At 40.9% G+C, this 25,414-nt stretch overlaps 1 protein-coding gene across 2 annotated transcripts in view; it reads right to left on the reverse strand.

Annotated features, from left to right (window-relative positions):
- Positions 1-579: 579 nt before the first annotated feature.
- CARD11 (caspase recruitment domain family member 11) overlaps positions 580-25,414 on the reverse strand; it is a 115,690-nt gene continuing 90,855 nt past the window's right edge. For both annotated transcript variants that reach the window (XM_069810297.1, XM_009921194.2), the window contains exons 3-24: positions 25,036-25,173; positions 24,081-24,406; positions 22,609-22,788; positions 20,498-20,650; positions 20,279-20,404; positions 19,590-19,787; positions 18,917-19,096; positions 17,834-17,888; positions 16,453-16,568; positions 15,170-15,273; positions 12,407-12,459; positions 11,468-11,600; positions 10,696-10,897; positions 9,728-9,854; positions 8,375-8,615; positions 7,865-7,961; positions 6,724-6,819; positions 5,638-5,770; positions 4,904-5,083; positions 3,626-3,750; positions 2,667-2,782; positions 580-2,106 (exon numbers count right to left, since the gene is read on the reverse strand). In XM_069810297.1, coding sequence (XP_069666398.1) covers positions 1,902-2,106; positions 2,667-2,782; positions 3,626-3,750; positions 4,904-5,083; positions 5,638-5,770; positions 6,724-6,819; positions 7,865-7,961; positions 8,375-8,615; positions 9,728-9,854; positions 10,696-10,897; positions 11,468-11,600; positions 12,407-12,459; positions 15,170-15,273; positions 16,453-16,568; positions 17,834-17,888; positions 18,917-19,096; positions 19,590-19,787; positions 20,279-20,404; positions 20,498-20,650; positions 22,609-22,788; positions 24,081-24,406; positions 25,036-25,173 — 3,284 coding nt within the window. In that variant the 3' untranslated portion in view covers positions 580-1,901. The remainder of the gene's footprint in view (positions 2,107-2,666; positions 2,783-3,625; positions 3,751-4,903; positions 5,084-5,637; positions 5,771-6,723; positions 6,820-7,864; positions 7,962-8,374; positions 8,616-9,727; positions 9,855-10,695; positions 10,898-11,467; positions 11,601-12,406; positions 12,460-15,169; positions 15,274-16,452; positions 16,569-17,833; positions 17,889-18,916; positions 19,097-19,589; positions 19,788-20,278; positions 20,405-20,497; positions 20,651-22,608; positions 22,789-24,080; positions 24,407-25,035; positions 25,174-25,414) is intronic.

Here is a 25,414-nt window from a genome sequence, read left to right on the forward strand (position 1 = left end):
TGGTTGTTATTCTTTGCCCTGGAGGGAGCTGCAAATTGTGTATGCAGCCCGCACTTTGTAAAGAGATTGCAAAATAGTAGTATCCCCCTGCTTGCACAGTCCAAACATATGGCATTGGGCAGGTAAAGAGCTACTCTCTGAGAAATGCTAGCTATGAACAGTCTTTCAAACATTAATAATTTGAGAAACACAGCAGCAGAAATTAGATATAAAGTGACATAAATGACTTCTAGAAGATACCATTAGTTAAAAAATTATGTGCATAAAAGGGAAGAGCAGAAAAGCACAATCGCACAAGCCAACGTGAACTGACCCAATCTACCTGAGAGACACCCACAACATCAGAAGCTCACTGCAAAGACAACGTAGCAGTTAATCTAGTGAGAGCAACCAGGCCAGATGTTTTGCTTCGATTCTGTTTGTCTTTTTATTGCCAGCTGCTGCACGCCAGCCTGAAGCACCAAGATGAGGAACTTGGGATGAACACAGAAGCAAAGGTAAATCTGTTATTAAAAGCATCTTAAAAGGGAGGGATATGTCAGGGAATGAAGGATCCAAGAATAATGGGATGTACAACTCTTCATCTGTAGGTCAATTTTTATTGCATTTCAGATCAGCAATTGTGCAAGTCATTAGTATCTGGTCAGTTTTATTGAATCAATTTGGCAGTCCCAATACAGTGTCTAATGTAAAGAGGAAAAATTTTAAAAGGCTGAAGAGATTTAGGAGTCTAAGTCCCACTCATTATCAGTGGAACTTAAACTCTCTGAGGAGTTAAGTGCTTTTGAAAATGGGATGTGTTCTTCTAAGTCATGTACACACTTTTGAAAATATTATCCTACTTGGCCACAGCACAGTGTGGTGCTTGCTGGTCTCCTTGCTGTCAATCACGGCAGAGAGGTCAAGGACTGAGTGGCTCACAGCGATTACTGGCTTATGAAATTCTCCTTTTCTTCTTCTCAGAACAGTCCCTCCTGTTGAGAGCAGGCATGTTGGCAGGCAATGATGTTGTAGAGAAATACAGATTTCAGTGGAGAAACAGAGAAACCTGTTGTCTGGAGAAGGCACCATAGTATTTTCCACAAGTAAAAAATGTTAAAAATCGAGAGATGTACAAATGAATACAATGCAGAGGCAGGGATAAACTAAATGAAACATTGACAGATCTGGAAAGATCTGATGTGCCACTGGGACAGTGGAGTCTATTTTCCTGTAAGTGCCAGGACTACAAAGGAAACCTGCAAAACTGTTAAATAAAACTGGGGCTTAAAAAGGAAGGGAAAATTGTCATTTTAATGCCAGGAATAATAGCTATTTTCTTCTGATTAAAATGGTTATGGAGAAACAGGGCTACCGAGCTGCTATGGCCATCAGCGGTAGTGTTGCTGTTGCTACCAACCAGCCTTGAGCTTCCTTCACTGGGTATGTTCAGAATCTCACCTCAGGGGTTGTGGGGGGCACATCTCAATCCCATATCCTTTAGCCCAATCCTGATGCTTTACTCCTCTTAGATTCCACTTATCTGGTCTCATCAGAAGTTTTCAATGAGCCAAATGAGATCCATATTTTTAACATAATAAATTACCCCAAGCTCCCTATCAAGATCTTTGTCCTTCTCACATGTTGAACAGCTGCTGTCCCTTAAGAGATGCTGGTGGGTCAGAAGTTGTGGTGGTGGCTGTGGTCTGACCCACATCTTAGATCGCCAGCATCTGAGACATTGGCTATTCAACGCAGCTCCAGTTCCATTCCATACATGCATTCTGCCAGCAGAAAGTCCCCAGCCAGCAAGGGTGAAACAGGAGTGAGCACTGGGCACCTAATCAGAGAATTCTGCGAGCCCCTGCTCCACCTGGATATGTCCTTCTGTCACCAAAGAGCTCCACTTTACGTATTGTTTTTTATAGCTGATCTTCATCTATCCAGATGGTTTTACGCTGCTCTTCTCCAATCCTGTCTTTTATTGTTCGGATAAGATCTTCAATACTGCTCCATGCATCTGCCTCTACAGAGGCATAAAGACATGGCAGTGCTTCCAGTTCTTTTTCCTTCAGACGGCACATACGTAAAAACTCATCTTCAGTCTCTGGCTTTGGCAATAATTTCCTGTATCGAATGAACAGAACAAAAATAAATGTCTTACATTTTAAGTTAATCCTGTAGTCCCAGCTGTCCCATCAAGAATTTATTTTCTACTGACTATATACAAGCAATAAAAGCAGTGGAGAATACAGCTACTCCACATCTATCCTCCCCTTACCTCCATGCTGCCCCCAAGGAAAAGTATTTGCTATGGGGAAACAATTTAAAAGGATCGAATGTAGGGAGAGTGCAAGTGTTTATGACCTTTCCTCTTCCAGCTAGCATTACCTTAAGAAATGCTGTGGGAGTGCTGAGCATGGAGAAAACCACAGATTCTTCAGCCTCATCCTCTCACAATGCTCATTGCTATCAGTGACAGTGAAAGAGTGCTAGATTTGGGGAATTCCTACTTTCTCTGGTTGTAAGATTTCAGGGAGGAGTCACGGGAGAAAATAGTGCACATAGAAGCACCAGATGAAGAGAGAAAAGGTTCTTTATTTCTCTCAGTGAGAACATTATTAGACTTGAAAATTATTCACTGAATAAGACGGAATATCAAATATGCAAAAGGTTTGATATGTTACCTGAACCTCTTGATGTTTTTCTCTGAGACTCTGATAAAGAGAACAATAGGATATATCTTGGCTTTGATTAAATCCTTTGTGCAGCTTATTCCAGCTTCCAGGAGACAATGCTTGTTCTAAAAACAAAGTCATAACAGTGTCACAAAGGAACATTCACTGCTGTGGAATCTCAAGATAAAGGTATCCACACCCTATGGGGTCAGCTGAAAAGCTCTCCATTTACCACTGTACGGATTTAAAACCTTTTAATCAAATATACATTTAAAGTCCAAACTCCTCCTACTGGTTTAAAACTAGTCAGACAAATAACAGCTGAGCTTAATAGCTTTCTGAAAAGGTTCAAAATAGAAATGGTTTGAGCTAAAGATGAAGAGTATGATAAAATACTGGTTTTACATATACACACAAACACACATACTTGCTCTTTGTTCAGAGAGAACATCTACTGCAACTACTTGTGAGAGAAAAGAACATCACTTTAATTCTCCTTTTTTCCATGCTGTGCATCAAATCTACTCTACTTGATATAAGATCTCTGTCTTTGACATTGTTATCTTTGTACTGTACACCCCCACGTCTGTGTTTCAGGCTATCCTTTCTTTTGTCTAGGTCCTTGTATCTCTTACTCTGTCGCACAATTCATATATACTTATGATATGAAAAGGAACTGAATAAGGGATGGAGCATAGAAAATGAAAGAATGTTTTGTTGCATCAATGTGGGTCATCACAGGGAAGGAGCAAGAATATAAAAGGATATGGCTGAGGATGAAAAAGAAAAGGAAAAGCAAGAGCACAAATAAAAGCCATTTGGGGGAATAAATACAAATCTGAGATTGAAAGTGGGCAAGAAAGAGAACATGCAACTGTAAATTGGTCAGTCTCTTATTCAAGAAGAAACACACATTGCAGACAAATTCACAGACAGTCTATCGAAGGGATACAGAGTACTCTAAGCACCTTAGCAGTGACAGCCTCAATATTGGCAGGTACAATACATTCATATGTGTTCAGATTCTTTTCTCTGCTGAAGATGATAGTCTCTGTTCTTTGCTTCCTTAAGAACTCTTCCTTTGTTACAATATCTGGAAAGAGATGTGGATGAGGACAAAATCAAGATTACAACAGCAGCACACCTAGAAAACTATCCATAGTACTTCACATAGGATGTAAGGATGGTTCAGAGAAAGAAGACGAGCAATGAATTGTCTTAACAGCTGCCTCATTTCTTCCATTGAATTCAATTAAAACCTAATCTGATCACAGCTGAGCATCTCAGCTATATCCTGCACCAATGAGTCCTTGGGCAATTACTACCATACTATGAAGGCATTAAATTAAAACAGTAAATACAATTCCAGCACCTAATGTTACTAGTAACATTTCAGGGCTGGAGGATGCTGAGAAGTGCTAAAAAAATAAGGTCTGTTCAGTATAGGCTCCTAAAACAAGGATTTAGTGTTCCAACATTTGTGTTTAAAGTTTCAAAAAATTTGGCTTAGGTTGCAATGTGTGATACTGGCCCCCTTGTGAATTGCAGCTCTACATCAAAGCTTTTGTTTTATGTTGCAAGACAGGGGATATTTATTATAATACTTAACTTTTCAGTTTCTCTGTCTGGATAACTGTAAGACTGCATAATATGCGGTGGGTATTCAATATTAGCGTAAAAATGAAACGTCAGCTATGTTTAATGCTGTGTTGTATACAATCCTGCCCTACAGCAATCACAGTACTGCATATTGCTTTAATAGTAAATACTTAGCATGGAAGAAAATCAGTCTTTCGAGTAGATCAAATGCACAATCTTCACAGCCTTGGATGAGATAGAAACCTAACGTTGCTCTAGGGAAGATATTCCTCATAATAGCAAATACTAGAAACAAATTAATCAAAATCTCACATTGCCTAGATATGCAGTATGCAAACAGTATGCAAACAGAAAGAGCACTCACAGCATTTCAGTCTCTCAGGGGCATCCTAGCAACCACACAGCATACACATGGATAATATTCATAGACACAGAATCTCATAACCATGTGCACTAGCTGTCTCAAAAACATTCAAATATCCCAGATATTCTCAAAAAGCAGGATTTATAGCTACGCATCACTCTGATATGACTTGAAGTACTGCAAGCAACTATCGCATGTGTATGCCCCTACGTGTGCACGCATATATATGTTCATCTTTCCAACATTGAGGGTTAACAGTCATGGTCCTCTCTTATCCCATTACCTGGCTTGCATATGTTGAATTCCAGGGCACCTCCAGAGTTGAGAAGCTTCTGTACCAAGGTCTTGGCAAGCATGGTGGGAGTGAAAAGTACAGGGCGCCTGCGCTCACAGTGGATGGGTCTCACCAAGCTATAAGGGATCAGACTGAGCCTCTTATTGATTTCACTTTCGGAATCCAAATCTGAATAAAGAACAAGACATTTGTCCTCTGGTTTCCTCTCCATCAGTATTTGGAGAAAAAGAAGGAGAAACACATGAACCAGAAATGACATGGTTAGTCATACTGGTCCTCCCTTCTCTTTTGTCAGGGTTGTCTTTACTATATATGCCGTAGTATGATGTCCAACCTAATACTAAAGTGCCTTTTGCTTTCAAGAGATTATTTCATAGTTTCACAGGACACTTGCTTGGAGAATCTTTCTGCTTATTAGCTTGACTTACTTTGAGTTAAATGTTTTTGGACAAAGAGCAAGAAACCACCTAGGAAGAACTGCCAACCAAACAGGAAGTTTCAGTGTCCTAAACCTGCTCACGAAGGCTTAGTGCCTCGAGCACTTTTAGCAAAATCAGTTTTGGTCACCGATGCTGCCAAATTTTTGCACAGAGCGGACTACAGGTGCTACTAATAGGAAAGACCTATGACATTTTTCACAGCCATGCTGTTATGTAGACCTTTATCTAGGTCTTTATATCAGTGCCACATGTGTAAAAGCCACTACTATTTTATATCCATACCTTCCAGTTTATCAGGCAATGGCTTCTTTGCTTCAGATGAGGTCCGTGCCAGACCAGAGGGGCAGCCAGTGACGATACGGACGCGCTCATTGCTATTCATACGCTTATATTTGTTTTCAGACCTACTGACAAACTGAAAAGGTGAACAAAGAGATTTGACCCTCATTTCTCACATTCTTTATTCTCCCACGTATTGGTCAGCCCAGACTTGTTATCTACGAGATCTGAATTACCTATGTCTATCAAAGACAAGACTCTGTGGATCTGCTGACTGAATTCTAAGGCTCTTTAAATATCATAGATCTGATTCACAGCTTTTGTTAATCCCCTTTGGGATTTCTTATTTTGTTCTCTGCTCTTAAGCGGCATGTTTTTTTCTTCGCAGAGCTTCCTGCTTTCACCAGTACAAGCACTGATGTGTCCACAGCAGAGTAACATATGCACTCTGAGTATTTGCACATATGTATCACAGGTTATACCCAAACCTCTGCCTTTTCTCTGCTGTACCAGAGAGTCTTAAAACCTCCCAAATGGCACATTTTTACAGTAAGAAATAGGCTTCATGCTTTCATTCCTCATCCACCCAACTATTCCTTTATCCAAATATTAATTCGTCCTCCTGTGTATTTGCTAACCTTCACAACCATCTTCCTTCACAAGACTTTATTTTTCACCCACACAATCTCTGTCTTGCACAGAGTCACTGACCTACAATTAGAGGACTATTTTCTGATGGAACCTTATCTCACGGAGACTTGGGGATTTGGTCTAGCCCACTGGATTTGTCCTTATGGTTCAAGGAAAACACATTTCAGCACGATGGCAGGCATGTTTGATTCATCAAGCTACGTCAGTAATGGAAGGCATGCACTTAAAAATAAACACCCCACATCACATCACAAGAGCAGTTAGAAAACACAACCCATTAATCTTTTTCATATATTAAATCTCTTTTTGATAGGAATAAATCCTGATAGAAACTCGATACCTGAGGTGGGGTTTCTGGGGAGATTAGGATAACCTGAGAATATCTGCCGTTCAGACCCACTATTTCAGACATTTCATTGAGGATTTGAACTTTATTACCTGTAATATTTGGCCCAAAAGAAAGCTTGCTCTGGATAGGCGAGGGCTGGCTTTTGGGTCGTTCTGTGGGGCAGGCTCCTCTGGCTGCAATGTATTCTAGTAAAAAATAACACAGGAATTTTTCTTTCCCTCCCTCTTTCTTTCTTTCTTTTTTTTTTTTAAATCGCAGCATTCGAGAAACAGAACAAGCAAAAGCAGGTATTTTATATTTCCAATAAAAGGGATAGTAATTGATTGATATCTATCCCAAATACAATGCTCTAAGGAAACTGTAGACATAGCATGGCCTACGCTGAGAAACACCGCTTCTGTTACTGCTCTTCCACGTTCCTTTCTTCACAGGAGATTGCTCTCCACAGCTTATGAAAGAGGTAATTTCTGCACCAAGAAATAGCATGCAAAACTTTTGCTTTCATTAGCATCTCTGCCAGTGATCTCTGTCCCTTTGATCAGTGGGGACTGAAGTACAGAAGGAATGTGTGACACTTAACCTTGATTGAAATCAAATACAAGCCCTGGCTACTGTATCTCTGCAAATGTTAGAAGCATATATGTCTCCCAAGCTCTAAAAATAACTTACAGTAACTAATATATCAGGAATTTAGTTTTTAATTATGTAAAGATGGAATTCTTGGGTCTAAAGAAAGAAAAAGCAAATTACTTTCACTGAGGGAAAGGAGAAATCGGCAGGGCTGTTGTGTGTGAAGACCTGACAATCCCACTTCTCTGCATAGCATGTAGGTTGGAAGAGACAGGTCTTTCTAATATGGGACAATGATAGCTCTGTGGATTAGATGCTTGCTCACAGTAGGAGAGAAATAATTCTCATTATTAAGTCCAAGGACACAGCTTCTTCCTCACGTGGATATGAAGATCCAGTAGAGGCTTACAGGCAGAGAAGAATGAAAAGGATTAACTAAGACACAGAACATATATTAGACTTTTAAAGTGTACTGCCTCATAGCTGGAAGGGTTAATAGTGTGCCAGAGCTAAGGCCATTGCCAGGGACACTATTATTTAAAGCAAACATAAGGTGCCCATTGCCTCACACAATCAAAACCCACATAGAGTGTAAACAGGACTTTCTGTAGAATCAACAATGAACAACAAGTAGCAGTGACCTTGTTTGTAGACACTTACCCGGAGTGCCCGAAGGGTATTATATGAGCCTTCTGTCTCATCTCTGCTTCCTCTGTGCATCAACCGCTGCAGCTTCACCAAAAGAAGTTGCTGGGCTCTGAAAGGAAGGAAGGAATCACATAGATCAAGATATCTTTGAAACCACTGTGAAGAAAGCTGGATTGCAATGGGTCTGTGCCTACAGAAAAGATTAAATAGAAATAGCAGTGAGGACCGACTGAACCACACAGTAAATGCAGGAACAAAATAATGAGCAGGACTGCAGCGCAGTTAAGGATTAAAGAATCTCCATGGCATATTTTCCTATGATACTTTTTGAGAAACCCACATTATTCTTTCAGGTAACATCTGGAGTCTCCTTTTTAAAGCTTTATAGCTCATATTACAGTTTAACATCACCAGCCCTTATCTCAAAAATTAAGACATATACCTCTTTCCTTACAGCAGCTATGAATTTCCCTGTTTACAGAACCACCGCTCTCAGCTGTGGCCACTCAGCACTACACTCACCTGCTGTAGCTGGGAATGGTCCCCATTTCCAGGTCCCTGTCGGTGAACGGATCAACTCTGGCACACAGCCACTCGCACCTCCCCTGGTACATGGTGTCGAGAATATGAACAATCTCATCACATTTCACTGACAGGGAACAGCAGTCCAGCTGGCTGGAGATGTTCAGGTTCAAGCGGATATGAAAAGAGTCCCCCGACGTGATCAGCCCTTCTTCCAGTTCCGACAGCAGTTTGCGGTAACCTGCAGCAGCGAAGGAAGGGGTGAAGCGTGATCACTACCGGTCAAAGCTCAGTATTCCTGCATTCCCGGGCATCCTCTGGGAAAAGCACACAGCACAAACTTCTGAGGCCCCCTCCGAGAGAGGGTTTATACTTCCAGAGTGCTCGTTACACTAGTTACAACAAGGTTAACGGGCCTGCGCCTTAAAGACACTAATGGGGCATTGATTCAGAAACAGCTCACGCTGCTGGTATCAGAATCTGTAAGAATATTCTTATACTTTTAGGTAACTCCATTTTCAGTACTCCACACATGACCTGTGAAACAGAGAACTTGTCAGCAAAGATGCAGACACAGCCATAGCTCTATCCTGTAAGTACAGCTTGAGTTCTGCCACCAATTTCAATGAAAAGCTATTCCCTTTATTATTAGCTCTAATTGGCAATCCCACAATCTACAACATGCTATATCTGCAGGTAAGTGGTGCTCAGAAAAAATTGCAATAGTCTTTCCTACCTTTGAAAACATCAAAGAAAATCAAAGACATCACTTCCTGTGTGATCTATGCAGCTGAAATTCTCTAACCGGCATTAAAAAAAAAAACAAACCCACAAATTTATATACACCAGTAAAAAATGGATTTTGGAATGTAATTTTTGATCCATAACCTGAAATTATCATTACAGGCTGTGAACACTAAAATCAAATTCTGTTCACCACACATGAACTCCAGCTGTTAAAGATAAGATAAAGCCACAAAGGTAATAAACAGGGCAACTCCATCAGGTAAATGCTAAATTGACTTCAGCTGGATAAAGATGATTCAGCTCACCACATTGTATTACAGAAAACTGTACATAAAAATAAGCTTGAATGTGTTTTGTGGCATGTCATTATTGGCCCACCATGTAAATTCTTTAGAGTCCTGTAGCGACAAGGATATGAGCTTTTTTTGTTCTCAGTCACAAAGCTAAAACCTGGAGCACTTACACAGAGTAGCTATAATTAGCACCAGTGGGCATGCTTCAGATTTATACCAATACAAAGGATATTCCAGTTCTGTCATTCTCATCCAGACAAGTTAGTATAATAGACCTGGGATGATTTGAGATGAGAAATACTTTTGGTCTTACCTTCATGATTTGATTTATACTGGAGTGTTACTGGACCACTACACCTCTGAATTGTCCAGTGAACTTCTTCCTTTGTGCAAGTATCCAAGGGAACACTCTGATTTTCCCCTTTGATGCAGCCCTCCAACTAGATATGAAAGAAATATTAACTCTCCAGTGCAGGTTCAATCTCTAAGTCAATTATACCATCTTTTTTAAGCGGCATAATCTTTTTCTGATTAAACAATGCAGATACTTTGCTATCAGGATGCAGATTACATTCTAATTATTTAATTTCTTTTCTCTCAAATTAGGAATGCTAGCTGTCAACCGAACTGCAGCTCTTTGACAATCCCAGGCATCCCAGTAGTAAGTAGTGCAGGAATATAAGTTGTGGTGGTTTTTTCCCCTTGGAGGCATTTTAATAGGAAAATGGTTTGGGAACATTGGCAATGGAGAGAAAAATAAGCAAAGAGCAATTTAGCAGAAGCACTGTTGAACTCCTGATTATGTGATGCCAGGGACAGCCATGCAGCCCCTCTTCGCATTCATACTGCAGCTGTATCCATTTCTGTTCATAACATGTCCAGTCCCAAGACAGGCCACGCTAAAGAATGGTTCAGGAGTCATCATGCTAAGCTAAGTAGCATGAACTGCCTTTCAGGCAGGAAAGTACTAGGAAGTTGAGAGCAAATCCCGTTCTAGTCTTTTCAAAGGGGCTGCACTATACAATACAGTATTAAATAAAGCATCAGTTGCTCTAATCTCTTCCATATAGAGCTACTGTAAAGCACAAATGAGTGTGTGTATGCCTGTAAATACTATTCTCCCGTATTTTCTTAGCGAACAGCAGAATTTCTTCTGCATGAGTCATATGCTTTGTCATTAATACAAGATGAAAGAAGAAACAAAGGAAAGTATTGTGGTGAGTGTGCATGCATGTAGGTGGACAGACACCCAATACTGTTTGTTGATGATTTTATGCTCACCAGTAGGATTTGGTGTCCCTCCCGAAGGCCTGCTTTCTCTGCAAGTGATCCTGTCTTGACAGAGCTAATGAAGCTCCCTTTATCATTACCCCCAACCAGAGTGATTTCTGAATTGAGACTGTCTCCATTCAGTGTTACGCGCTGGATAGTATGGCAGGAGTTTCTGATGCGACCAACAGATGTGACAGAGGGACGAAAAGGTCTGTGTTCATGAAAGGAAGTAACAGTTAGTTATCTCAGCTTTAGCTACTGCTCCGGACTTAAATGCATGCATGATAAATGAGAGACATATAAATAAACTTTTAGTGTTATCAAGCACTAGGATCTAAGAGCTCTAAAAGAAATCCTTCTCATTACTGCGTAAGTTCTGGAGAAGAGCATCTGGATAGCTTCAAGTGCTCTGACATGACTGAATAACTCAGATGTATAACTACCTCACCTAGCAACCTGTGGCAGCAAGATAACAAGATCACAAGGATAAATTTAGGCCTCTAGAACATTTTGTCTGCCTTGAAGTTTTTGAAATTTTAGGATGACCTTCATTGGTTTACAGGATGTGAAAGGGTTCCAAAATAACATGTTATACTGCTGCCGACATAAAGAAGTAAAGACTTAGCACAGTATCATGAGATATATGTGTCAAATAACAACTTGTGACATCATATTCCTGCCATTATATCTTCAGCAACTAATAGTTAAATGGAGGATTTCTACCATAGCAGCCTTTCCCTTCAGTCTCTGTTTAAGGTAGGTAAACTGGCATCCCAAATACCTTTCCAGAGAGAACTTTCTAAATATGGAGTTGACATGCTCAAGCTCATAGGCATCCAGGCCTTCTGACTGATGAGAAGAAGAGGAAGAGTGCACTGAAGGAGCTCCATGTGACTGCCTGTCATGACTGTCATCTGAAAAGAGCAACAAGAATGAAAATGAGTCCCAGATAGAGTGACAAAGAGGGAAAAGGGGAAAATGAATGTTGGATTCATCTCAGCCAAAGCTGAAGGAGGACATTCCTGATGCAGAGGCATGATTCATGTCCACAGCCCATGGCAAGGAATGCCATTTGTGCTTACCAGACCTGCCTGATCACTCTCACAGAACAGCAAGTTGGAAGGGACCTCTGGAGACTGTCTAGTCAACCCCCCTGCTCAAAGCATGGTCAGCTAGAGGAGATGGCTCAGGACTTGTCCAGTTGGGTTTTGAGTATCTCCAAGGATGGAGACTAGTGAACCTCTCTGGACCACCCTGTTCCAGTGTTTCACCACCCTCACAGTAAGAAAGCTTTTTTTTTTCTGTTTAAATGGAATTGCTTGTTCTTTAGTTTGTGCCCATTGCTCTGCTCCTTTCATTCGGTAGCACTGAGAAGAGTCTGGCTCTGTCTTCTTTACTGTTTCCCCTCTCAGTTTGATGCTTTCCTCATTTTAAGGCTGGAGGTCTTCCTATCAACCTGCAAACCTCAGCCAAGCACCCTCCATCTATTCATTCAGTCTAATCCTTCTCCCACTTAGTTCTTCAGGAATAACTGCTTTCTTATTCTCACCACTGTTTGACCCTTTGTTTTCTTGTTACAGTGAACTGACTTGATTTTTGCTCAGACTATATGTCTCATCTTATTTAGACCAGGAGTTGATTATTTGACAATATCTGTAGCTGGTGACTTAATCACATAGATCTCAGAGTTAAACTGTATACATTATACCCTCTTGCTTACCATCTAGCTCCAAAGCATCATATCCAAAGCTGTCATTGTCCTCTTCAACCAGGCTGAAATTAAAACAACAAAGCATGAGAATGAAGAGAGAGAGAGAGAGAAAGCTGTTCACTTTCCAGTTTGCAGCAGCATTCCAACTTCAGCAGATTTCATTAAGTTCTGAAGGAGGAACACTTTCTGTGAAAAAGAATGATGTTGGAGGTGTTGCATCACACAATGGCACAGCTGCAAAAAAATAAGCAAGTAACATACTTGTGGGCCCAGGGAAGGTGTAGGAAGATGGCAGGAAGACAATATGTGTCAGCCGACATGGGAAGCCTGTGAAGCAGCAAGATGGTTCAGAAGGAAGAATTGCTAACAGCGGTGAGGGAATGAAGATTTTGCTGAAGACAAAGGGAAGCTGCTGACAGATGGTCTCATATGCATGACTTGCACCACACCTGCTTCAGCACTGAGATAAATGGTTGCATAATGTCTACTATATATATATTGCAGCATGGTTTTTTTTTCCATGATAGATCAAAAATGTCAGAAGCTCACTGATGGACAGAGTGAATGCAAGGGAAGTGACTGAGGTGCAGCAGTAAAGGAGTAATTTACCTGCTTGATTTAAGGTACTTGAAGCATTTTATAACAGCTTAATGGTACCTCGCATGGTTACTCAGATACCTACAGTAACAGAATGGCAAGGTGTACCAAGCTTTTCCACAAACACTCTTATGCCACAGCTCTGGTCCCAGTCCAGCTCCCACTGACACAAACTTTCCTGTTAAGGGTGACTAGATGGGTTGGCTTTAAAAACAAACAGTTAAAATTCACCAAAATTTTGTTCTTAAAGGGATATTGGGAATATCCAGCCAAGTGAGTGATCTGTCTGCTTCACTAGAAGGACTTCATTAAAGCTTGTCCTTTGGTTGCAAAGCTGTTTAAATAACAGCTTGTTGTTTTTCCCATTCAGAATGATTTGTAGGTCTCCTGTGGAGCTGATATTCCTCATATTTGGCTTCAGGTGAAGGGTGAATTTTTGCAGCCAGTCTGGGGAGAATCAGCTATTTTTATACCATGCATAAGCAGGGAAATAATATACCTTTTCCTATGTTAAATTATGATCTCACTTTTTTTCCACACAAATCAAGATCAGATGAACTGTGAAACCTGCAACTTGGCATGCAAATAGCAATTATTTTGGATTATGTTCACCAACAAGTTAAAAAAACCTTAGCGGGCTAATTATAAAGTTATAAACGACAGTGGACTTTTGGGCATGCACATGAAATACTTGACTTTAGTGATTATTAGCTCAACAAAGTAAGGCCACATTCAGACCTTGCTCCACAGTTCCTTTTCCTTCCACATGCCAGTGGGAAAGAGTATCTAACATGAGGAAAATTTTCAGATTTCAGTACAGCTCCGTCTTCCAATGCCTTAATATATGGAATAGGGTATAGTCAGAGCTGTAGCGAAATAAGTCCACAAGACGAATAATATCCATGTAATCTTTACTGCATTCTGTAATATACTGCAAATATTTAAATACTCATGCATGCTAAAGGCTTTTCAAGTTAAGCACCTGAAACACGAAATATTCAAATCATTAATAAAACAACCCCTTTTCTCCATCTTGAATTAACACAACACACTTTAAAAGGGGGCTTGGAGGACAATATAGGAGAAGCTAAGGGAGACTAGAATAAACTCTGCCTAAATCCTCAGCAGCCTAGAAAATTATGTGGGAGAACTAGCTGAGGATGCCCTCAATGGAAAGCTGTCTTGCAAAGCTTTACACAGAGAAAGAGAGGCAAAAGCGGCAGTCTGCCAGAGATGAGTTTGTTTTGAAAAGCATTAAAAATATAAAGTTCTCATAAAGATTAGATCTAAAAAATAGATCTAATAAAGATCTCCACACTCCACATATATTGCTTTCTTCTAAACTTGTTTGCTTGGGCTTTGTTTTTTTCTTCTTCTGCTTGAGATCCTTAGGGAGTATACTTCTATCTTCTGATATTTCTGATACAAACACTGATACTATTGACACCAGCACCAAAACAGTACTGTCCGAGTATTGCATTGCTATAAACCTTTTCTAAAAGGGGTCAGTGCCATTTAGGGGACCGTGAGGCCGACAAGGTCTCTCTCCTTCCTGCCACTAATTTCCCATTCCCCAGCTGATCCGATTTCGCTCATGGGGCCGTGACCCGACAGAAGTGGAAGCTGCAGCAGAAGATGGAGCGGAGGGCGATGCATCTTTCTGCCCCCATTGCTATGCTGAGATAGAGTTCCGAACCCGACAAAAACTGCCTCCTTCCTCCACTTCTCCCCGCCATTCCTCACAGACATTCAAGCAGCTCTGCTCTATTTTGGCAGCTTACAGAGGAGAAGGAAGGGCTTTGAGAGAAGGGGAAAGGACAGGGACACAGACACAGGCAGCGCGGAGCTGAGAAGCAAAAAGTGAAGCCCGATCAGTCTCCAAAGGTAGAGCACATTCTCCAGTAGCATTGGTGCCCGGTCATTTCAGTAGTTTCTTGTTATGGACATTAAAAAAGTCAGTGCTGCAGTAGTATCACCATGTCATTCATCCCACCTGAACTATCGGAGACTCAAACGAGGGGTGAAGGACTGCAGCCTGGAGAAGTTCAGCAAGTTAGTCCTGCTGCCTAATAGAACCTCTCCAACTAGAGACAGACACAAGGACATCTACGGCCCTTTTTACCTCCTCCTTGTGACAACAGCTTCCCGGCATATTTCACCAGCGTGGCTACCTACCTGCAGTGAGGGGCATCCTCTTTGCAACGCCGGACTATGGAATCATTTCCTGGAGGTTCAGGAGTGGTAGACATGATACTGTCATTGCGATTTCTCAGGGTTTGCTTTTAAAAAACAAAAGTGACAGAAAGGTTATCTGTCTTAAATGTGCTATCATTTCTAACTTACAGAAGCATTAGCCTGCTAGCTTGCCAGTGGTACTCTGCACTGTGAAGCACACACAACGCTAAGAAAAATTGATTCTAGATGAGCAGAATGCTACACACAGGAGTATTCGTATTAATGTATTCCAGTATTTTAGCAATATGCACAGCTTGTGTGTTAGCACAGTACCTCTTTCTGTGACCACATGACTGGCTGATTTACCAAACAATTTTAACTTTACCCTTGATGTGTGGCTTCTGTGTTGCACAGCTGACATATAGGTGGAAGAGGATGACAAGCTGAATGTATGTATACTTATATACATAAATAGTAGTAATGAGGAAGAAAAATACACAACTCCATACATTAAATTATTAATCTAGTACACTGGAAACTAAACTCTGAATTGTGCTAGAGGGAAGACAGTATAAGTCATCTAAATATCCAACAGATATTCCAAAGAATATTCCTAACCCAGCTAAGCTTATTACGAGTGGCAGGGAGTTCTTTCCTGGCTATTCTTGGGTATAATTTTAATTTCCTGGGGGCAGCATTTTTCATGGTGTTCTAGAAAGATGTTTTGTTCTTTGTTATTAACACTCTGCAAGAGCACTCTCTCTGTCTGCTTGTCCTGCTGTGTCAGTGCTCACATATGTATAATGGAATATCTACCTTGGGAGATTATGGGGATACAGCAAGCAGGGAAGAAATGGTTTGGCTACGGTGTGCAGAAATTTCCAACTGTGATCTGCACCCCTTTTCTCACTCACTATTATGTATAGATAGGAAAAACATTAGAGAACTCAAAAAAACCCTGAAAATTTTCTTAAATAAATTACAAAGCAGCTTTTAAAGAAAATCTCTTCCTTCTAAGAGTAAATGTGAAATGGCATAAGGAGACAGCAAGAGGTCATAAATACATTTGAAATATCTTTAAATAAACATAAACCAATTGGAAAAGGCTAATAACATGGTTCTAACAAAAAGCTGGTAAAAGGATTAAGGGAGCTTCTGACAAGGGCCTTGAATGCGATCACAGCTGGGATGCTGGCGAAGTGCTAACACTGGGTTGTGAAAGCTCTGAACCACGTTAGCAGAGATGGTCATAGACAGGCAAGAGGCATCTGAAGGCTCCTTACAATCTTGCTGACTTCGCAGCTGCTGATGGAGTTACTGATGGAAACAGAATTAGAGGAACTTGTGTCTGTGCGGCCATTGCTGGCATCAGCCCCATCTTCATCCTGTGCTCTGACTGCTGCACTCACAGGTGACAGAGAAAAATACAGACACCAGAGAAAATTATGTCAGATCACTTCCAATACAGAGTCTTTCACAGATTTGCAACAACACTTAGGTTATCTTTCCATTTCAGCTTCTTTTGTTTCCCCCACCCTGGACCGGACAGAGGCTCCAGAATGCGTTCTGCGCCCTGCAGCTCGGGCTCTTTTTCCTTCCCCGTCAGCTTCCCGACAAAGTACAGAAATGCACGCCGCTCTGGACAGCCTCTCGGCAACTTTTTCTTTCAACTCTGTCCTGTACGTTTTTATTAGATCTATGAATACTGTTTGACAAATTAAAGAAGGATTGTTTTTATTAATTTATGTTTTAAGTTCATCGTCTGAATCTGGTAGTCTGCAATAAGGTTGGCTCGCTGAATTACACTTTTGTTACAACAAACAATTTACAACGGGGACCAAGAAGCTTGAGATACCTCAGCAGTCTCAGGTAGCACAGTGTGAATGTCTTTGTGGACTCCTTCCCTTCCTCAGCACCTCTAATTTGCGCTAATGTTGCACATTACCTGATACCAAACATACTGTTTAATACGCAATATCTTGCAGCAGGAAACATGTTTCCCATCATATTTTGTACAACAGTGAGCACGCTGCCGCACATAACAAATAAAGGAAGTGCTGCCTAAGATGGCGTTTGGTTCAAGAACAGTGTTACATAAATAAGAGGAATTAGGAGTAGTTCAAACATGAGTACACAGCAACGAGTTTGGTAACTTGGCAGCTGTCTGATGGGTGGGTCAACCCCCCTCTCCCAAAACCTTGCCAATGCTTTAGATTTAAAATTAATTCCCTTTTGCTGAAGGTCAAAGGAACTCATTAGACAATCACTAGATTAGGGTCTTTTCAGCTTGAAGGCTTTTTCCAACAGCAAAAAGAGAATAGTATAATGATTTTTACTACACGTGTTACACCGATGACTTAAAAATTTCTGTAAACTAAACGGAAAATTGAGTAAATGGAAAATTGAGTAAGCAGAAAATTTAGGTAAGCTATGGGATGCAATATTGTGTGTCTGTGGAGGTATCTTTGGATGGAGAGGACATTCAGGTAGAACACTTGACTACTTTAAATTATGACATTGTTAACTATGAGGGAAACTATTTTACTGACTTGAACTTAGTTAAGAATTTCCCTAGTTGGCATATCTGTTAAAATAACTTAAAGAGATCAAGTGAATGAGACAAACCAACAGAAAAGGAATAAGGACATGGGTGCTCTTTCTGACCTTGAAATTCTGATGTTTTGTTCATGCTGACAGGGGATTTAGCTCTTGGATTTATCTAAAAGAAAGAGGACAAAAATCAGCACAAATCCAGAACATTTGCCACACACAGTAAACCAGATATTTTCACTCCTTTTTCACTGTTATGCTGCAATATATTTGCCCTCCTGTAAACAACAGGACCCAAAATTTAGAAGATATTTAGGTATCTAAATGCCACTGCAGTGAATGAGAGTTAGCTACCTAACTACTTTTAAAAGATTGGCCCAAATGCATTGCAATTTCCAGATTCTACTGAGGGAACAAAGAGACAAAAGGTGAAGTGGGTGCCTTGGGACTGGTTTCAGGCAGCCGTTATTACAACAGCCATCCTTTTGGAGTGTGCAATGTAAAAAATGCAGCTCTATTGCAATAAGTAATAATGACAGTCAGAGCTCAGAAAGGTTATGAAGGGCAGGGAGAATTCAAATGCAGATGAAAGGAAAGAGAAGCTCAAACCCTCGAATATTAGATTGTATATTTTTTTACAATTCATGCATATAGCATCAGATAATAGCTGTATGAATGCAGCTACTCAGGGACCTAACTCATGCTACCCTTTACTCTTAAGTGAGAGGAAATTGCCATAATTTAATTCTAAATTAGGTGGTTAATTTTGCTCTAGATTATGTCCATTTCTTTCTATTACTCCTTGCAGCTGATGTGAGCCTTTCCACCAGTGCTTCGTTTTCCACCTTCAGTTACTTGTGTGCTGGACTTTGGGCATTATGTCATTTTTTTTTTTTTCACTACTGTTAAGGAGGCAAAGAATCAATTTATTGACAATGCTCCAAGAATGTGAATGAACAGCAGAAGCAAGGATAATACACAAAATGGGGAGAAGGGGCAGAAGATGGTCTGTGAAGCCTGATTATATCTGCTCCTTAAGATGCAAATCACCACAGGGCAAAAACTGACAGCTCACTATCATATCTATTCTTATTTTTACAGCACAGCACTTTCAGAGGCATGACCGCAACGTGTATTATGTCTCTTAGTTCTAACAGCCCCTGCACTATGTCATTCCAGCTTCGTATTAAGACACACCTGGATTCCCTTTAGATTCACTCTTCTCTTGAGTCGAGCTTGATCAGGCAAGAAGAATTTGTTGTCTTCTGGAGACTCTTCAGAAGTGGAGGAGTCATCTGCTTCCTGACCATTGGCTTTTGGGCTAGGAGTCCCAAAGGTCTGGGAAATAATGGTAATGGGAAGATTCCGTGGCAAACTCTAAAGATCAGAAGGAAACACTTTATTTCTGAGACCAGTTTGGTACAACTCCTCATGACTGCCCTTTAGAGTAATCTGATTGAACTTTCTGTGACTCCAGTGCTTCAGAAGCTCACGTAGAATGTGGCTCCAGACCCAAATCAGTAATTTAGATTAACATTTGTGGGGATTTCTGCTCACTGGGACACGTTCCTCAAAAGTATTTGTAGTTTCTACCCCAGTGTAGACATTAGTTGTCTTTCTGCGTTTCTTTCCCCTTCCATTTAAAATCAAGTTGTGGAATGCCAGCCTTTGAGAAGCTATGTGCATGACACAGACAACTTGAACCCCACTGTAGTGAAGAACTCACAACACCAACATTTAGTAGAAGGAGGTTATTTTTTTCAGTTAATTCACGGAGGGAATTAAAAAAGTCCCCTCTCCCTTCCACACCAAAATGTTTTTAAAAGCAAGTCTTAAAATAAGAACTCATGTCTGTCTTCCTCAGCCCTACCTGGTCGTGAAAGTTATTGTCCTTAGAGAGCCGTCGGAGTTTGCATTCTAGGTTAACAATGCAAGCTTCTTTCCGAACCACCTCAATTCGGAGTTCATCATTTCTCTCCTCCAGCTCTCGAATCTGCTTCCTGTATTTATCTTTTTCAATCAGACAATGTGAATACTGTGTCTGAGCCTCATCGCGCGAGCGGAATGCCTGCAGTGGAGAGAAGAAACCTCTTTTGCACCTGGGCACCAGCCACATTCTCCTGCTGGGTTTGTTTGTAAGGTGTTTGGAACAGGGACTTCAGAACTCATAACCATTCACCAATTAACACAGCAGTTAGGACCAGGATATGGCACAGTAGTACCATTAAAAATTATGATGATGAGGATGGTTCATTTCCAGCTCCCTCTTGGTTGGTGGCAAAATGCTCCAGAGTGCAAACCGGATGACTTGACACTAATATAAGCCTGCAGTAGCTGCTGTTAAGATCTTAGCCCTGCCTGCCAGATGCTACGCTGTGGAAACAACCCAATATTATCCCATGTTTAATTACTGTAATGCAAATTCCAACAAGTAGCAATTTCTTGTAACTGTTTATTTTTTAATGGTATTTTGGGTCCAATTACCCACAATTCCCCAAAGTGACACATACAAGATACAAGCTTTTGCTACTGATTTTCCCCACTTTAACTGTTAGATACCTGGTCTCGCTCCTTTTCCACCTCTTCTAGCTGTATCATCACAGTGTTCATGCGGTGCTTGTACATCTCACAGTCTTTTCCTAGTGTTGAACACTTTAACTCCAAATCTTCTTTCTCTTCAAGATACTGGAAATGACACACTGTTAACCACCACTGCTCTCAGAGGTCTTTTGGGCACTAGCCTGAGATAATCCATCTTTCCATCCTTCCATTTCTCACCTTGTCTCTCAAGTCCTCCACATGACGAATCTCCTCTTGGAGATTAAAAATCTTGTTGACCAACTCATGACGATCTTCTAGTGCCTCCTTACGGTCATGTTCTAGAATATCCAAAATGGCTTTGTCTGAATCTGGCAAACTCCTCTTGTCAGCCTGAGGAAAGACATTTTTAAGAGGCAGACCAGGGAAAGAGAAAACAGTATTGCAGGGAGAAAAGTAACAGAGACAGTAACAAACAAGAGGAACAGAAAATGAACACAGTATTGCAATGGGAAAGCAGGAGAAGAGGTGGACGTTTGTTCATATTTTAAAATAGTGTCAGAAAAGATGAATAAAGGCTGTCTTGCTGTCAGAATAGTCTGATGAAGGAACTGTTTTACTGTTTTATTGTACTGGCTATAATTTGATCCATTTTGGATGCAGTGACAATTCTTCACTCCAAGCCCTGCATTCAAAACTCTTCTCTATTAATCAGCTCTCACTGAGCACAAAAATCACCCTTTGCCAAAGAGCAGGGCCTAAGAAAACATTCAGGGGAATTTTTAAAGCATGCATAGGCTTTACAGGGCTATGCTCAGAGAATATTAAACATGCCTGGGGTAGCTGGTACCACTGCTTCACTTTCTATAGTGTCCAGCAATATTTTTTCTTTCAGATTTAAAATTAACAAGATTACCAGTGCAGCTTCCAACAAATAAATAGCCATCCAAAATTAACCATAAATGGAAGATGAAAAAGGCACAAAATGCAAGCAAGTAATATGCATATTTATTTTTAAAATACCTAGACTAGGTTGGAGATTTCAGTGACATATTTGGTTACCTAATATTTTTAAGTATACCTAAGTATTTCTAAAACAAACTGCCTTTTGTGTATTTATCCTTTCAGTTAGGAAAAATTTCAATCCTATTTTTAGCTATTCCATGATTATTTCTCTGTTTCTTTAGGTGCTGTAAGACCATTGCAATTAATATAAGAGATTCTACCTGGACCAGAACTCCCAGAACCTTCTATACTACACCCTTTTTCAACCTTTGAATTGGATTTGTACTAGAACTAAAAATCATTAGGCACTGCTAGAGGCTGCAGCCATTTCTGAAATGCATTCTATTGATAACTTTTTAAGTGTAATTTTAAAATGCCACAAGCCTTTTCCAGCAAAGTGCTAAGCACTCTCACACATACATCCTAATATTTGGCTAAGCTCTTCACAGAGTAACATAGTGCTAAATTTGCTACATATCATCCTTTTTCCCTATCTGCCCAAACAAAGGTTAGTTAAGACCCCTGTGCAAGTTACAACAGCATTCTGCAGGGCATTCTGGTAACTAGTGACCACTCAAGTACTGAAACCTTTATTACCCTCTGCTTCATTAAGTCCTTTTGGCACAGATATGACAATAGCCTAAAACTGGGTACACAGAGCCACTGTCAGAAATTTCTGGGCCAGCTATTTAACACAGCTTTGTAGTGACAGACTGGTACAAAGAACCACAGCAGGGCTAAAACACGGAGTTGAATGCTCAGCAATTAAACAGCTGCACTCTGCACCTTGAAAGAGCCAGTCTCTCACGTACAGCTTGATTTATTGGATGACAATTTTTTTTTGGTAGAACTCCTCCTCATGCATGTGTTTGTACAAGGAGTATTACAGACAGCTGGGAGCTGTAAAATCAACCTTCTGTTCTTCCAAACTCTGCACGCTTTGCAGGTAGAGGTTTCACCCAACACTTCCTAGCATGATAACAGGAGTATGTGTTGAGTTTGAGGTGAGGAGTGGTAGCAGAGACCATGCCACCTCCTTTTGTCCATAGTTACCAGTTTCCTTGTTATATAGCCAACTCCCTGTCCCTTACTGAGAACACACGGGAGCTGTCACCACCTGCTGCTTCTCTGTCCCACTCTCACAGCCTCCTCCAGACACTTAGATCCTGAAGCCACCAAGGCAGGCTGTGAGGAGATGTGGGGTATGTGAGAGACTATGGGAGGAGAGTGTGGGGGTGCCTGGAGGCAAGGAGTGGTCGAAGCCTGCTGAGAATCCATCATCTGGAGAAGCAGGAGGGGTAAGCTGAAGTGGCTGGAATTTTAAATGTAGCAATCTGCTTTTATACCTGAATGATGGACTGTAACTCCTGGATTTTAGTCTTCATCATCTCATTTTCCCGCTCCAGCTCTAGAACCTGTTCCTTTTTGGGTCGGTTTTCAATATCATTTTTCAGCTTCAAAGACTGGTTCCTCTCCAGCTTGCACTCCTCTTCCACCTTGTTCAAGCGATGCTTCAGCTGGTCAATCTAGAGTGGCCAGGGAGCAGTGAAGAGGAAAAAGAGGAAAGGAAAGGAAAGAAATCATTCCTAGCTCAGATATTTACTGCTCTGAAAACACTCTCACTTCCAGGTGAAAATGTACGGTCATAGGTGGAAAAAATAGCTTAAACTGTGAATGCTAACAAGCAGCAGATAATTGGGTGTATGTGCGTGTCTGTTCAATGTCCACAACTGAACTGTTGAACTCTCAAGCAGAAGCCTGCTATTTGCTAGCTACAACTGGTATGGGCTGGTTGTAAATTTTGGTAACATCTGGACTAAAAAAAAGTGGCACATGCTCAGTCCTCCAATAAATAAAGAGATATGAAACAGAACTAACACTTAGGAGACTGACCACACATTGTGCTTTTGCATGTAGACTATTTGAATTGGGAAAAGCAGGGGCTTTGAGTTCTGGATAGGAAAGAGGGTGTCCCAACAGAAAAAGTAGTTACAGGCAGAAGGGGGCCTGGGAAGAAGGTGGTGATGATCGTTGATGGAGGAAAGATTTGAAAATGGGGGAATATCCTGCAGATCAGAGAGATGCACGGGGATAAAGGCCAGAGGATGCCCAGGGGCCTTGACCAGTAACATCTGTGACTGGTGACTGCGGGCAGCTGCACAGCACAAACCGACACGACTTTCTGCCCAACCATCCCACCCAGGAACGGTCTCCCTGCAGGGAAGGGATGTCGAGCCCAAGAGAAGGCAGCGCCAGGTCGGGGAGAGAGCAAACGTGTGAAAAAACAAAGTGGGGCAAAATGTCTAGTAGCATTGGTTCAAAAATAAACTCCAGTATCCAGATCCACTATGGCTAGTTGTTTACTCCATCTCATCTGTGACATACACACAAGCATGAATTTTATGGCACTTGAAGCATTTCTCTTATCTCCTAAATGGCCTCAAGCTGTTCCAATGCTCTGTGTGAGACTTTCTGAATAAACCACCAGCAGCTGTAGTGCAAAGCTGGATAACTGCCCCAAGATATAACTGAGCCTGAAAAGCTAAAATTATGTTTTTAGCAAACAGTCATGTTTTTAAAATTTTGTTTTTAAGTATGTTATGTTCCGTTAATCCATTACAAGTATGTAAATCATCTGTCATTAATACACATCACTGCAGCTGGCATTTCTGTACAGTGATGCTTCTAATCATCTGGATAAGCAAAGCAAATGAGAGCTCTACACCTTTCTACCATCAGAGAAGGTTTCATTTTGCTGATGCCACTGGCATTCTCCATTGCTGCTCCTGATTAAAGCCGCACAGAGCATTTATCTCACCTCTAACTGGAGGTCTCGGCTTCTTATCACAGCCATGCTCTTCTCGTCACTCAGCTGGGCATATCTCATGGCCAGATTGTAGTTCTCATCTTTCACCTTGACCAGCTCATCATTGTAGTTGTTCCTTTCCTCCTTCATCTTGTTGTATCTTTCCTGGAAGGTCAGCAGCTCTATCTTGTTCAATTTTAGCTGCTTTCGCTCATCCTCCAACTGGCGAGACTTAGCCAAGAGTTCACAGCGCTGCACATCTTTTGTCTTTACTTGCTGCTGAAGCTTAATGATCTCATTCATTAGGAAATGGGTAAGGCCTTCATGTCCCTCCTCCACTGAAAATGTTTGAACAGCTTATCAACTTCTGATAAAGTAACTTTATACTAAGTAGGATCAGCAGAACTGAGTATGAAACAGATGTCCCAGAATGTGTACAGAGGTGCAGAATATGCACAAATACATACATATTTGTACATCTGACTGGCAACAGTACAAATATTACACAACACACTATTACCAGAATCAAAATATACATGCATACAGCTTGTCTGGATAGAATATGAAGCCTTTACACTTGTCTTGTTTCAGCTCAGCTGACAGGCCTGTGGAAATAACACGAACTTTTAAAAATGAATCTGTACAATTGATCTGAATGCTTCAAATTTTCTGCACATGTGTAGGTCATCAGTGTAATTTAGTCCACTGTTCCAATGTTTCTTAACCTGAGATTTCTTGTAATGCCTATCATTCAATTTGAAGCTCTTCAGCTTCATTCAGACAACTGGGATGTTTGTTTTCTTTATACATTACCTGTTGCTAGCACATTTGCATTGAAGGGGACTGAAAAACCACAGAATGCTACTACAAGATTAGCTTTTATTTCCATTTCTTGCCTGAAAAATCAAACCCAGTCTTCAAGGTAGTCCTTTTTTCAACAGGCTCCTTTGGGATTGATTCTACTCACCAACAATAGTGGAAAATCTCCGAGTAGGTTCTTTCCCTGTCACCAGTTTGTAGAGTTCAGGGTAGTAAAACTCTAGGCTCTCTAAGAAAACTACATAGCCCCTTTGGCCCTTGGTGTGGAGAATGTCCAGCAGTCGGCCTAAGTACAGAGAAAAGAGAGGTGACGTATCAGCACTATGAGCAGCGTAAGCAAGTACCGTATCCCTGAAGTCAAATCTGCTTAAGGTTCGTCTCTGCCACAGCAATGCGCTGTGGAAAATCTGTCTGATTAACTGAGTTCAGCTGAACTCATAAAGTAACGCCACGTATTCTTTATGTTTGTGCTGATTGTTATTCTGAAGGAGTGCGGGCAAATTGGTCTCTGGAACAGAAATTTCAAA

This window comes from Haliaeetus albicilla, chromosome 22 (genome assembly GCF_947461875.1).
Source record: "Haliaeetus albicilla chromosome 22, bHalAlb1.1, whole genome shotgun sequence".
Classification (NCBI taxonomy): Eukaryota; Metazoa; Chordata; class Aves; order Accipitriformes; family Accipitridae; genus Haliaeetus; species Haliaeetus albicilla.